The sequence below is a fragment of the Coregonus clupeaformis genome, chromosome 11 (genome assembly GCF_020615455.1).
Source record: "Coregonus clupeaformis isolate EN_2021a chromosome 11, ASM2061545v1, whole genome shotgun sequence".
Lineage (NCBI taxonomy): Eukaryota > Metazoa > Chordata > Actinopteri > Salmoniformes > Salmonidae > Coregonus > Coregonus clupeaformis.
The window spans coordinates 45,800,233-45,813,518 of record NC_059202.1 but is presented as its reverse complement, the minus strand read 5'-3'; the positions used below and the strand labels follow the sequence as shown (position 1 = coordinate 45,813,518).

General features: G+C 46.6%; 1 protein-coding gene across 1 annotated transcript in view; it reads right to left on the bottom strand.

Annotated features, from left to right (window-relative positions):
* LOC121576904 (neuron navigator 2) overlaps nt 1-13,286 on the bottom strand; it is a 125,949-nt gene that overhangs the window by 24,964 nt on the left and 87,699 nt on the right. The window contains 4 exon segments of the mRNA XM_045223568.1: nt 3,872-3,946; nt 4,114-4,137; nt 4,543-4,595; nt 12,950-13,123. Coding sequence (XP_045079503.1) covers nt 3,872-3,946; nt 4,114-4,137; nt 4,543-4,595; nt 12,950-13,123 — 326 coding nt within the window.

Here is a 13,286-nt window from a genome sequence, read left to right as displayed (position 1 = left end):
AATTCAGAATCTGTGGTATGACTTAAAGAATGCTGTACACCAGCAGAACCCATCCAACTTGAAGGAGCTGGAGCAGTTTTGCCTTGAAGAATGGGCAACAATCCCAGTGGCTAGATGTGCCAAGCTTATAGAGACATACCCCAAGAGACTTGCTGCTGTAATTGCTGCAAAAGGTGGCTCTACAAAGTATTGACTTTGGGGTGGTGAATAGTTATGCACGCTCAAATTCTCTGTTTTTTTTGTCTTATTTCTTGTTTGTTTCACCCCAAAAAATTTTTTGCACCTTCAAAGTGGTAGGCATGTTGTGTAAATCAAATGATACAACCCCCCCCAAAATCCATTTTAATTCCAGGTTGTAAGGCAACAAAATAGGAAAAATGCCAAGGGGGGTGAATCCTTACGCAAGCCACTGTAATGGGTGATGGGCCAGGCTCTCTGATGACTACATATCTACCTGTCTGGGCAGGGTTCCATGGTTTAGCAGCCTGGTAGAGATGAACATGAGGCCAACACGAGTCCTAACACACTCTAGCTAGCTATCAGCTGCCTCAGTGAAACCAGAGATCTGCTACCTTCTCACAGCCACAGATGAGCAGAGACAAAGGAAAAAGAGAAATTCTGCTTAAGCAAAATACATTTGGGATGTTTTCTTCTCATATGCAGAGTACAATTATCACAAGTATTTGTTATCTTTTGTAGAGATACAGGTATGAGAGAAATGCTGCTTAAAGTCATGCTCGTTATCAACTTGCATGTTGACTCACAAAGATGTACAAAGAGATTGCAGGCCGGCTCAGTATGCAGTCAGTTTGGCATCATATATATCCAAAGAAACCACCTCAAATGCATGAAATCAATGGATGGCTTGTGTTTTAGAAGATAAATGCAAAAAATATTCCACAGCGCAGGAATAGGATTTCCAAAGCTGAGGTGGGTTGTAGATATTACATATTCTCCTATGCATTGCTGTTGTTGATATGTTTTGCAAGGAAAATAATCAGCGCAATCGATTGACATTACACAGAAAACCTAAAGCATGCAAATCTTTTTAAATCAAACGTGAAATCAAACATGACGTTCCTGGTAGTGATAACAGCTTAACAGGCAAAACAAAAGCAGAACATCAAGATTATTGCAACAGAGACGAGCGTGTCCTCTGACATATCTAGGACAGACACACTGAGCTCCAACCTCTAGTTACAGCTCACAACCCAGCCATGTAGTAGCAGTAGTACGCTATACTGCTGGCTCCACAATAAACAGACAAATACCTAGCATGTAGTAGCAGTAGTACGCTATACTGCTGGCTCCACAATAAACAGACAAATACCCAGCATGTAGTAGCAGTAGTACGCTATACTGCTGGCTCCACAATAAACAGACAAATACCTAGCATGTAGTAGCAGTAGTACGCTATACTGCTGGCTCCACAATAAACAGACAAATACCCAGCATGTAGTAGCAGTAGTACGCTATACTGCTGGCTCCACAATAAACAGACAAATACCTAGCATGTAGTAGCAGTAGTACGCTATACTGCTGGCTCCACGATAAACAGACAAATACCCAGCATGTAGTAGCAGTAGTACGCTATACTGCTGGCTCCACAATAAACAGAGAAATACCCAGCATGTAGTAGCAGTAGTACGCTATACTGCTGGCCCCACAATAAACAGACAAATACCCAGCATGTAGTAGCAGTAGTACGCTATACTGCTGGCTCCACGATAAACAGACAAATACCCAGCATGTAGTAGCAGTAGTACGCTATACTGCTGGCTCCACGATAAACAGACAAATACCCAGCATGTAGTAGCAGTAGTACGCTATACTGCTGGCTCCACAATAAACAGACAAATACCCAGCATGTAGTAGCAGTAGTACGCTATACTGCTGGCTCCACGATAAACAGACAAATACCCAGCATGTAGTAGCAGTAGTACGCTATACTGCTGGCTCCACAATAAACAGACAAATACCCAGCATGTATTAGCAGTAGTACGCTATACTGCTGGCTCCACGATAAACAGACAAATACCCAGCATGTAGTAGCAGTAGTACGCTATACTGCTGGCTCCACAATAAACAGACAAATACCCAGCATATAGTAGCAGTAGTACGCTATACTGCTGGCTCCACGATAAACAGACAAATACCCAGCATGTAGTAGCAGTAGTACGCTATACTGCTGGCTCCACGATAAACAGACAAATACCCAGCATGTAGTAGCAGTAGTACGCTATACTGCTGGCTCCACAATAAACAGACAAATACCCAGCATGTAGTAGCAGTAGTACGCTATACTGCTGGCTCCACGATAAACAGACAAATACCCAGCATATAGTAGCAGTAGTACGCTATATTGCTGGCTCCACGATAAACAGACAAATACCCAGCATATAGTAGCAGTAGTACGCTATATTGCTGGCTCCACGATAAACAGACAAATACCCAGCATGTAGTAGCAGTAGTATGCTATAATGCTGACTCCACAATAAACAGACAAATACCCACATGCCAACATACAAATTCACTTCCCAAACCAAAGCATCCAGAGTCTCTAAGCCCTTAAGCCTGAGGCCCTGTGAGAGCCCAGAGGTTCCGGTCAGATCCCACCTCAGTGAGGTCCTGCTGTATGTTGCTGTCGTCCTTGTGGCCTGCAGGGCTGTAGCTCAGGCTGTGTCTCAGCCTGGGCTGCAGCTGGCGTCTGGCCCTCTCTCTTGCTGCCTCCTTCCCCAGGGACGGGTAGTGGTTCAGGGGATACCACGTCACCGTCACCGGGCTGCTTTTGGCTGACATGGCTAAAGCTCCTCAGCTCAGCGTGGTCCAGGTCCAGCCAGGGACCAGTCTGCCTTTGATAGAGTATGAGTCCGGTAGCAGACAGACACTGAAGACTGATAGCTAGGTGCTTCTGTTCTGATCATCACACAGAGGTATGAGTAAACACACGTTCTGATTCCTATCACAGCCCAGAGCCCGGCTTCCAAGGAACATGAGCTGATAGCTTGGCAGAAGGCAGAAGAGAAGGCGGGGAACAGATCTGGAGGGCTTCCATCAGACAGAGGGGCTGGTGTTGAGGCATGTGGCAGTCCTGGCTGACTGCTCTACTATCAGGCTGTACAGTCTGTTAGGCAGTCAGTCAGTCAGTCAATAAGGTCCTAGTGCAGGTATGTCTTACAGGGCTGGTAAGGCCAGGGGCTCAGGCCATACTCTAGCACCCTAACCCGAGTTATCTTACAGCGGACTACATCCTTCATATTCCACCCAAGCCCCCACAGCTGCAGGAACCTCTAGCCTGCTTTGTTGTGAAATCTCTGTTTGTGAGATCCCATAACCAGTGTGGATGCGGGCCCGAGGATGTACCATTTCATTAGGCTGTTACTGTTGCTGTTTCTGCTGCTGGGCTGTCGTGTTTGTTTACATTCAGAGAGCAGATAATGGGGCTGAATGCCTGCTTCCCCTCTCAGACCATTACACAGTGTCATGTTCAATGTGCTGTAGGAAGCCACGCAAAGGTAAACATAAACACTTACGCAATGCTGGAACTCTTTGACATCTAGGTATTTTAAATGCTGGTAACACGCAACACTAGGACGAATCCATTCCAATGTGCACAACCAAGGCATTATATACAGTTAGCAGGGTTGGGGTCAATTCCATTTAAATTCCAGTCAATTAAGGAAGTACACTGAAATACCAATTCCAATTATCTTCAATGCTTTTCAATGAGGAAAATGTGGAATTGGAATTTGGTTTACTTTATGAATTGACTGGAATTTAAAAGGAATTGACCCCAACGCTGACAGTTAGTACCAGTGGAACCATGATGGCCACAGTGCATAGCATAGTAACCATTTGCCATCATACTTACATTAGCACTCAGCTGAGTGGTCAAAGCAGACACCTTCTCTTGGGAAGCGTCCAATTCTCTCCGCAGCTTACGAATCTGAGAACAGAAAAACAAGATAATGCTTATCTACAGGAAATATAATATTAGGATATAGAGTATGTAGTACCCAAATAACTTGCTGGCTCATAAACAGTTATGCTGTTACAGTCCCAAAGGTAATCAATGGTGGCACATTGTTTGTGTGAATGTAAAGTTGTTCTTACCTCTGACTGAGATTTCTCCTCAGGCTATGAAAAACAGGAGAAGAGAAGAGGTTTATGCAGGTCAGAGTATGCATGGAATAAGACAGCATGACAAACAATCTGAACATATTCAGTTTCCACCTAAGGCTACAGGGATTCACACAAGCAGTTAACTAGCAATGCAACTCAGCAGTCAAGTCAGATATGTTGAGATGGTCCCTCCCCTTCACCTTCACCCAGACTATAGCTCACTAAGGGCCGGTTTCCCAGACACAGATTAACCCTAGTCCTGAACTAAAAAGCATGCTCAATGAACAATCTCAATTAAAATAACATTTTTTTAGCCCAGGACTAGGCTTAATCTTTGTCTGGGAAACCAGCCCTAAGCATATTGACATTCGTACTATGTGATTGGACAGTGCATCAAACATGAATCAAAGTGGCGCTCACCGTGGAGTGGGCAGATGAAGTGCTGGACACTAGAGACAGAGAGGAGCCGTGGACTGGAGAGAAAAAAAAACACAACGCTCAACTCAATCATCTGACCACATGAATCATAAATATTGGATTCATGTAAGTAGGGATTCATCTCAACCTGACAACGTTGGTAACAGGAACATGCATAAACAGGTCCCCTGAGTGAACGTTTACAACAATGTGTGTGTGTGTGTGTGTGTGTGACCGTGCACTCGCGTGTGTGCCACTGTTCTGTTACTGTAACTAGTTTACTTTGTAGCCTACCCTTTAATTGTGCTGATATGGTTTGAAATCCACACATCAGCCCCAATATCTAACTGACTGACTACACTCACATATTCACATGTCCAAACTTAAAATATCGCTGGTGAGACATACAGTATGACACATTCACACTTCAGCAGCAGTCATCAGCCTATACATCATCATTATGCTTTAGTGAGTACTGTTACTGCACTAACCCAGCCTCGCTATATGAGCTGACTCTCTCTTCATTCATCATAATGGAATGGAACCAAAACATCACCGCAGGACTAAAATGACAGCAGGGGGATGTGCCAAACCTAAAGGTCCAACGCAGCCATTTTAATCTCAATATCAAATCATTTCTGGGTAACAATGAAGTACCTTACTGTGATTGTTTTCAATTAAAATGGTCAAAAATAAACACAAATAGCTTATTAGCAAAGAGAAATTTCTCAAGCAAGAATTTTGCTAAAACTGTCTGGGAGTGGTCTGAGTAGGTGTGGGAAAACTGAAAACTAGCTGTTATTGGAAGAGAGGTTTGGAACTCTCTTTCTTATTGGTCTATTCACTATACTGAACACAAATATAAACGCAACATGCAACAATTTCAAAGATTTTACTGAGTTACAGTTCATATAAGGATATCAGTCAATTTAAATTAATTCATTAGGTCCTAATCTATGGATTTCACATGACTGGACAGGGGTGCAGCCATGGGTGGGCCTAGGAGGGCATAGGCCCACCCACTTGGCAGCCAGGCCCATCCACTGGGGAGCCAGGCTCAGCCAATCAGAATGAGTTTTTCTCCACAAAAGGGCTTTATTACAGACAGAAATACTCCTCAGAGAAATAAGCTTTTTGTGCGTATGGAACATTTCTGGGATCTTTTATTTCAGCTCATGAAACATGGGACCAACACTTTACATGTTGCGGTTATATTTTTGTTCAGTATAATTTGCTGCCTGTTGATGTTACCCGGCATGCCAAAACAGGCTGTAATTTCAGGCGGTCTTTTCAAACAGCTCTTACACTAAAAGTGCATTATAATTGTATTATTATTCCAACCTCATAGTGTGGAAATATATATATAAAACACAGGGAAATCACGTTTTTGACTGCACTGGGCCTTTAACTAAATGCTTAGCTGCTTACCTAGCGTTTGTACAAACAAGCCTAAATTATCTAGAGCCCTGAGTGTGTTCTCCAATGTTCCAGAGTCCATTGAAGTGTGTGGAAAAATCATTCCATAACAGTCTGCATTTCCAGGCACTGGTGTCAAAGCCAAGGCCAGGTCTTATAGGACTACAAGCTCAAGGAAACCCATGAAGAGCTATGGGGGTTAGCTAGCTATGGACAGTGACATTTAGCCTCGGTATACACTCAGTTGCCAGTTTATTAGGTACACCCATGTAGTACCGGGTCGGATCCCCCTTTGCCTTCAGAACAACTTCAATTCTTTGGGGCATGGAAACGTTGCTCAATTGGTATATCAAGGGACCTATTCTGTGCCAGGAAAACATTCCCCACACCATTACACCACCTCCACCAGCCTGTACCGTTGCCACCAGGCAGGATTGGGACATGGACTCATGCTGCTTATGCCAAATCCTGATTTGTGCATCAGCATGATGCAACAGGAACCGGGATTCGTCGGACGAGGCAATGTTTTTCCATCCTCAATTGTCCAGTGTTGGTGATCGCGTGCCCACTGGAGCTGCTTCTTCTTGTTTTTAGCCGATAGTAGTGGAACCCGGTGTAGTCGTCTGCTGTAATAGCTCATCCATGACAAGGACTGACGAGTTTTGCGTTTCGAGATGGCGTTCTGCACACCACTGTTGTACTGCGCTGTTATTTGCCTGTTATTTTGCCTTCCCGCCTGTTAGCTTGCACGATTCTTGCCATTCTCCTTTGACCTGTCATCAATGAGCTGTTTTCGCCCACAGGACTGCCGCTGACTTCATGTTTTTTATTTGTTGCACCATTCTCGGTAAACCCTAGACACTGTCGTACATGAAAAGCCCAGGAGGCCATCCGTTTCTGAGATACTGGAACTAGCGCGCCCGACACCGACGATCATACCAGGCTCAAAGTCGCTTAGATCACTCGTTTTGCCCATTCTAACGTTCAATCAAACAGTAACTGCGTGCTTCGATGCCTGTCTGCCTGCTTTATATAGCAAGCCACGGCCACATGACTCACTGTCTGTAGGAGCTAACTATTTTCGTGTACGGGGTGGTGTACCTAATAAACTGGCCACTGAGTGTATGTGTATATAAACGGTATATCAATAGGTACAGTAGGCCTATATATCATTCTTTGAAATGACCATTGAACTACAGTAAATATCCCAAATTACAACTTTACATGCTAGGACGTTGGATTTGTTTTTCAAGTTTGTAATGGATGTTTTATCTTTTCTGAAACATATATTTCATTCTATCTTCATACCAGGAGTAAATATATGTATCAGTGTTGTGTTCGAGACCACCTAAACGAGACCGATTTCAAGACCAAGATTGCAATTTTGTCAAATCGCCACCATAGTAAGAGTTCAAAATGTCCAGTATTTCTGTGTTTGTACTTCAGAAGAACATATGGATTCTTTAGACATTTAGAATGGTGAAAAAAATGCATGCTGAGGGAAAATAGAGCCACTCTACAAATTATTACTAACCCAAACACAGTGGGGAACAATGAGGGCCTTCTATGCCTTCAGAGAAGGGCTAAGGATGTATATCATAATTCTAATAATAATAATTCTAATTACATTATTCTTTTCAATGATGTTCTGATTCAATCGCTTTAGTTTTTGTTGGAAAGGAAAGGGTTAACAATGATCCAATCAGGATTTTTCTTTAGTGGTCTCTGGGAAGATAAATCTAGCTAGCTAAGTCAGCCATTGGCTAGGCCATCAGAAGCTAGATAGAAGGTATCTGTCATTCAACTTTATTAGGGCAACATTTTGGAGTGACAGTGGAATCAACCAATCACATTTTGACTTGTAATGAGTGGGACCGTTTAAAAAAAAAACGTATGGAAACTTCTGCCTTCTCAAAGGCCAACAGGTCACTGCGCAATAACGAGCAGTAGTTTTCCCACGGTCTAGCTAGCTATCTTTTGTTGTATGCTAGTTTGCAGTGGCTGCAGCAGGTGTTATCGAAGAGGATGTTGTTGCTAATTTTGTTAGCTTCTTCCATTTCAAGAATAACTTTCAACAAGAAGTTAAGTTGATCATCATCTGATGAGCGGAACTGTGTTTTTTATTGGAGCTTGCTTGCTGTTGTTAGCCATCTCTTTGAAAATAACTTGTGTGTGAAACATTGTGGCATTTACATTTTAGGTCATCGGTTACTTTGTGTGCTAAACGTGAAATATTTTTTGCAATGGGAAGTAATAGTTGTACATTTTGATTAGGAACTGCTTAGCCTAATGGTTTTGTTTTTGTATTCATATGATTAGGACTTAATGGCATATTATGTCAGAGTTTATGGACTGCTTATCCTTTAACATCATGCTGTGTATAACCTCTGTCTTTCCATTGGCCCTATGCAGTGGTGTAGTGGTGCCTGGAGAAGTGGGTATACTCTAATTTTGCCAAAGATTTCCCAAACGGCCCACCCAGCGAAGGAAAAACACCCTGTGTGAAAAATGCTATGTTTTCCTATGGTTTTTTATTAGTTTTCCTATATATTTTTTTCCACAACAATGCTTAAACCACATCAGGTGACCATTTTGGAGGTCTGGGAAAAATAAAAATATTTATGGGGGTGAGGGGTGCTGAGTAGTATTTTCGTAATAATAATGTATAATTTTTTTAGTTTTTGTTCAATTTGATTCTGTGGGCCTGGCTCCCCAGTGGGTGGGCCTGTGTCCATCCAGGCCCACCCATGCCACGCCCTTGATGCAAACAGGGCATCACAAATAGCCTACTAATGAAGACATTGGACCAAACTTTTCAATACCTAGTTTGCATACTCATTGTTGCCTTAGTTAGCATTTACTGGTAGATATTGTCACACCCTGGCTCTGGGGACTCTATATGTTGAGCCAGGGTGTGTAGATTCTATGTGTTTATGTTCTGTGTGGGAGTTCTAGTGTTGTATTTCTATGTTGGCCAGAGTGGTTCCCAATCAGAGGCAACGAGTGTCAGCTGTTGCTGGTTGTCTCTGATTGGGAACCATATTTAAACAGTCTGTTTTCCCATAGTGTTTGTGGGATCTTGTTCCGTTTGGTTTGTTCCGTGTTTGGTTGTGTTTAACCGTAGGACTGCACGTATCGTTTGTTGTTTTGTTTGTATTATCACTTAAGATAATAAAATATGTTCGTTCATCACGCTGCGCCTTGGTCTACTCCGTCTAACGATCGTGACAGAAGATCCCACCATACCAGGACCAAGCAGCGTGTCCAGGAGCAGGCAGCCTGGACATGGGAGGAAGCGCCGGGAAAGGAGCTGGAGAGGTTGGCGATGGCCCAGGTGGGCAAAGGGTGGTCCTGGGAGGACATGCTCGGGGGAAAAGGGCCATGGGCTAAGATTAAGGCCCTGGCGAGAGAGGAGCAACGGCGTCAACAGTGTCGTCGTCGGACGGACGAGAGGCAACCCCAAAAAATGTTTAGGGGGCGGCACACGGCATGGGCGACTGGGCAGCAGGAGGCTGCCACAGGGCGAATTGGGAGGTTGGCAGAGGAGGCCGCCAGGTTACGGGGGCCACTGGTCAAAGAGGGGAAGGAAGGTGTAGAGGCACGGCGAGAGGTACTGGGGTGTGTTACCAGTCCGGTCCGGCCCGTTCCAGATCCCTGCGTAGGGCCAGTGGTGTGTGTCCCCAGTACGGTCCGGTTTGTTCCTGCTCCCCGCACCAAGGTAATGGTGCGCGTCGCCAGCCCGGCCCGGCCTGTTCCTGCCACTCGCACCAAGCCAGGGGTGCGAGTCGTCAGCCCGGTAAGGCCTGTTCCTGCTCCTCGCACCAAGCCTACGGTGTGCGTCGCCAGCCCGGCCCGGCCTGTTCCTGCTCCTCGCACCAAGCCTACGGTGCGCGTCGCCAGCCCGGCCCGGCCTGTTCCTGCCACTCGCACCAAGCCTAGGGTGCACGTCGCCAGCCCGGCCCGGCCTGTTCCTGCCACTCGCACCAAGCCTACGGTGCGTGTCGCCAGCCCGGACCGGCCTGTTCCTGCCACTCGCACCAAGCCAAGGGTGCGAGTCGTCAGCCCGGTACGGCCCGTTCCTGCTCCACGCACCAAGCCAGGGGTGCGAGTCGTCAGCCCGTACGGCCCGTTCCTGCTCCACGCACTCAAGCCAGGGGGTGCGCATCGTCAGCCCGGTCCGGCCCGTTGCTGCTCCACGCACCAAGCCAGGGGTGCGATCGTCAGCCCGGTACGGCCCGTTCCTGCTCCACGCACCAAGCCAGGGTGCGCATCGTCAGCCCGGTACGGCCCGTTCCTGCTCCACGCACCAGCCAGGGGTGCGCATCGTCAGCCCGGTCCGGCCCGTTGCTGCTCCACGCACCGGCCAGGGGTGCGCATCGTCAGCCCGGCACGGCCCGTTCCTGCTCCACGCACCAAGCCAGGGATGCGAGTCGGCCAGCCCGTACGGCCCGTTCCTGCTCCACGCACCAAGCCAGGGGTGTGAGTCGTCAGCCCGGTACGGCCCGTTCCTGCTCCACGCACCAAGCCAGGGGTGCGCATCGTCAGCCCGGTCTGGCCCGTTGCTGCTCCACGCACCAAGCCAGGGGTGCGCATCGTCAGCCCGGTACGGCCCGTTCCTGCTCCACGCACCAAGCCAGGGGTGCGAGTCGTCAGCCCGGTACGGCCCGTTCCTGGTCCACGCACCAAGCCAGGGGTGCGAGTCGTCAGCCCGGTACGGCCCGTTCCTGCTCCACGCACCAAGCCAGGGGTGAGCATCGTAAGCCCGGTCCGGCCCATTGCTGCTCCACGCACCAAGCCAGGGGTGCGCATCGTCAGCCCGGTCCGGTCCGTTCCTGCTCCACGCACCAAGCCAGGGGTGCGCGTCGTCAGTCCGGCATAACCCGTGCCTGGGTCACCGGTGCCTGGTCAGGTACCGGTCAGCTGCTCCACACCGGAGCTTAAGCAATCCGCTCCTACGATGTCCAGTCCAGCTCCAGCCAGCGGGGCCAGACCGGACCAGGGGCGCTGCGGGGGGATTATTGGAGGGTGGTGGTCAAGCCGGGAGCTGGAACCGCCTCCGAGGAGGAATGCCCACCCAGCCCTCCCCTGTTTTGTTTATGTTGAGGCGCGGTCGCAGTCCGCGCCTTTGGGGGGGGGGGGGGTACTGTCACACCCTGGCTCTGGGGACTCTATATGTTGAGCCAGGGTGTGTAGATTCTATGTGTTTATGTTCTGTGTGGGAGTTCTAGTGTTGTATTTCTATGTTGGCCAGAGTGGTTCCCAATCAGAGGCAACGAGTGTCAGCTGTTGCTGGTTGTCTCTGATTGGGAACCATATTTAAACAGTCTGTTTTCCCATAGTGTTTGTGGGATCTTGTTCCGTTTGGTTTGTTCCGTGTTTGGTTGTGTTTAACTGTAGGACTGCACGTATCGTTTGTTGTTTTGTTTGTATTATCACTTAAGATAATAAAATATGTTCGTTCATCACGCTGCGCCTTGGTCTACTCCGTCTAACGATCGTGACAGATATCATAAATTGAAACTTCTTTCCTACCAACCCTTCCAATGTCATTCATCTGTGAGCTGCTCCATGCCAAAACCAGTTGAGAGCTGTGCGCTCTTGCTGCTTGCAGATTATATTCCTCTGAAACTAGGCTATGTGTGCGGCGCGCATGTGAATATATTTCACGTGCTTTGCGATTGTGTAGGCTACTTTGTGCATGATTTCTCTATTGTACTGCATAATTGATAAGTCGTATACCGCCACTACACTACTTTGATACAAATCAGTATGGATTAAGAAGTGAGTATACACAATGCCAATACATAAATAAAAAAGTGGGTATACGGCGTATAGCCTCCACTACGCCACTGCTGGCCTTCTCCTACATGAGTGCGCTGGTATTACCGTTGCTGACCTTTCAGCATCACAAACCTGTCACACACTGAAGGCCTAGGTCCAATAGGTTTGCCACTGAGCAAACATGTCTATAATAGATATAAAGGCTGCAGGTATTATATCAAGAAAGGAGTGTATATATTTGGCCTGGCGAAGCGGTTTTATGTGCTTACTGAATGGAAGCTGATCATTTTTAGTTTTTTACTCGGCTGGTTTTGGGAAGAAATTACGAGTCCTCACTGTCCGAGACCGAGTCAAGACTGAGTACAAATGTATCAGACTCCGAGACAAGACCGAGACAGTGAAAATGTGGTCTCGAGACCGGACTCGAGACCTACAATACTGATATGTATACTGTTACTGGATCAAGGATTTTCCCTGGTTTACTCTATAATCTGCGTTCTAAAGGAGAAAAGTAGACACTGGGGTGCCATCAAACAGGGCTTGTGCTCCTGTCAGGAAGCTGGTGTTGAGTCAGATGTCTGTCTGCGACGGGGGAGGAGAGGAGATACTTTTCAGCCTTTCTCCTCCTCCTCACCCTGGCCTGCATGCCACAACACCAGCCAAGAAACTAGCATCATAGAGGGATCAGCGAAAGTGAGAGCCTCAGGACAAGCACCAAACCACAAGAGCAACATGCCATTCAGAGTGAAAGAAGTGTAGTCAATCATCAAACCTCAGTCTATGTACATTTCACAAATCGAACAAAGTGCTTCTTTCTATTTCCCAATTCAACTGTAGATGTGTGGAAAATCAACACAGGTTCTAAATGAGACTGGAATACTAAAGGTAATGAATGACTTCACTAGTGATTTAAGTGGTTGGTTGAACAAACATGTGGATTCAATAAACATTACTTTTGTAAGACAAATATTAATCTTTCACTAGCGCCCTGTAAAGAATGAAAGCTTTCAAAAAATGATCTTAGGTAAGGAAAGCTTGATTTTCTAAGAGAGTTATAATCCATTCAGAAGTAAAATGGTAGTTCACACATGCATGTGGAGTGTCAAAACAACCCTCTAAAAAAACTTGAATAAACAAAAAATGACTTGACCAGTATTTCTCTAAGGCCATGTGTGAGAGCAGATAGGTAGAGGAGTGTGTCAGTCTGTCTTACCCTCCTCTAGTCCTTCTCTGAAGGACCCAGAGCTGCTCATGGTGCGACTCTTCTCCTCCAGAGACATGGACGAGTTCCTCAGGCGGTCACTGTACGGGTCGTACGGCCCTTCCTGATTGGCCAGGCCGCTGCGGAGGTTCGCCAGGTTGATCTGGGCAGCTGTGGTAGGGCTGCCTGCTGGGACACATCCGTTATATAACACAGGTCAAAGGTTATCTTAAAAACAGACATGGACAGAGGGCATTGATCAGATATGTTTGTCTTCTGTCTGTTACTCTTCACTCAGTGGAAAGTAAGAGTGAAATACAACATAGTATATATAATCACTACTACCTTT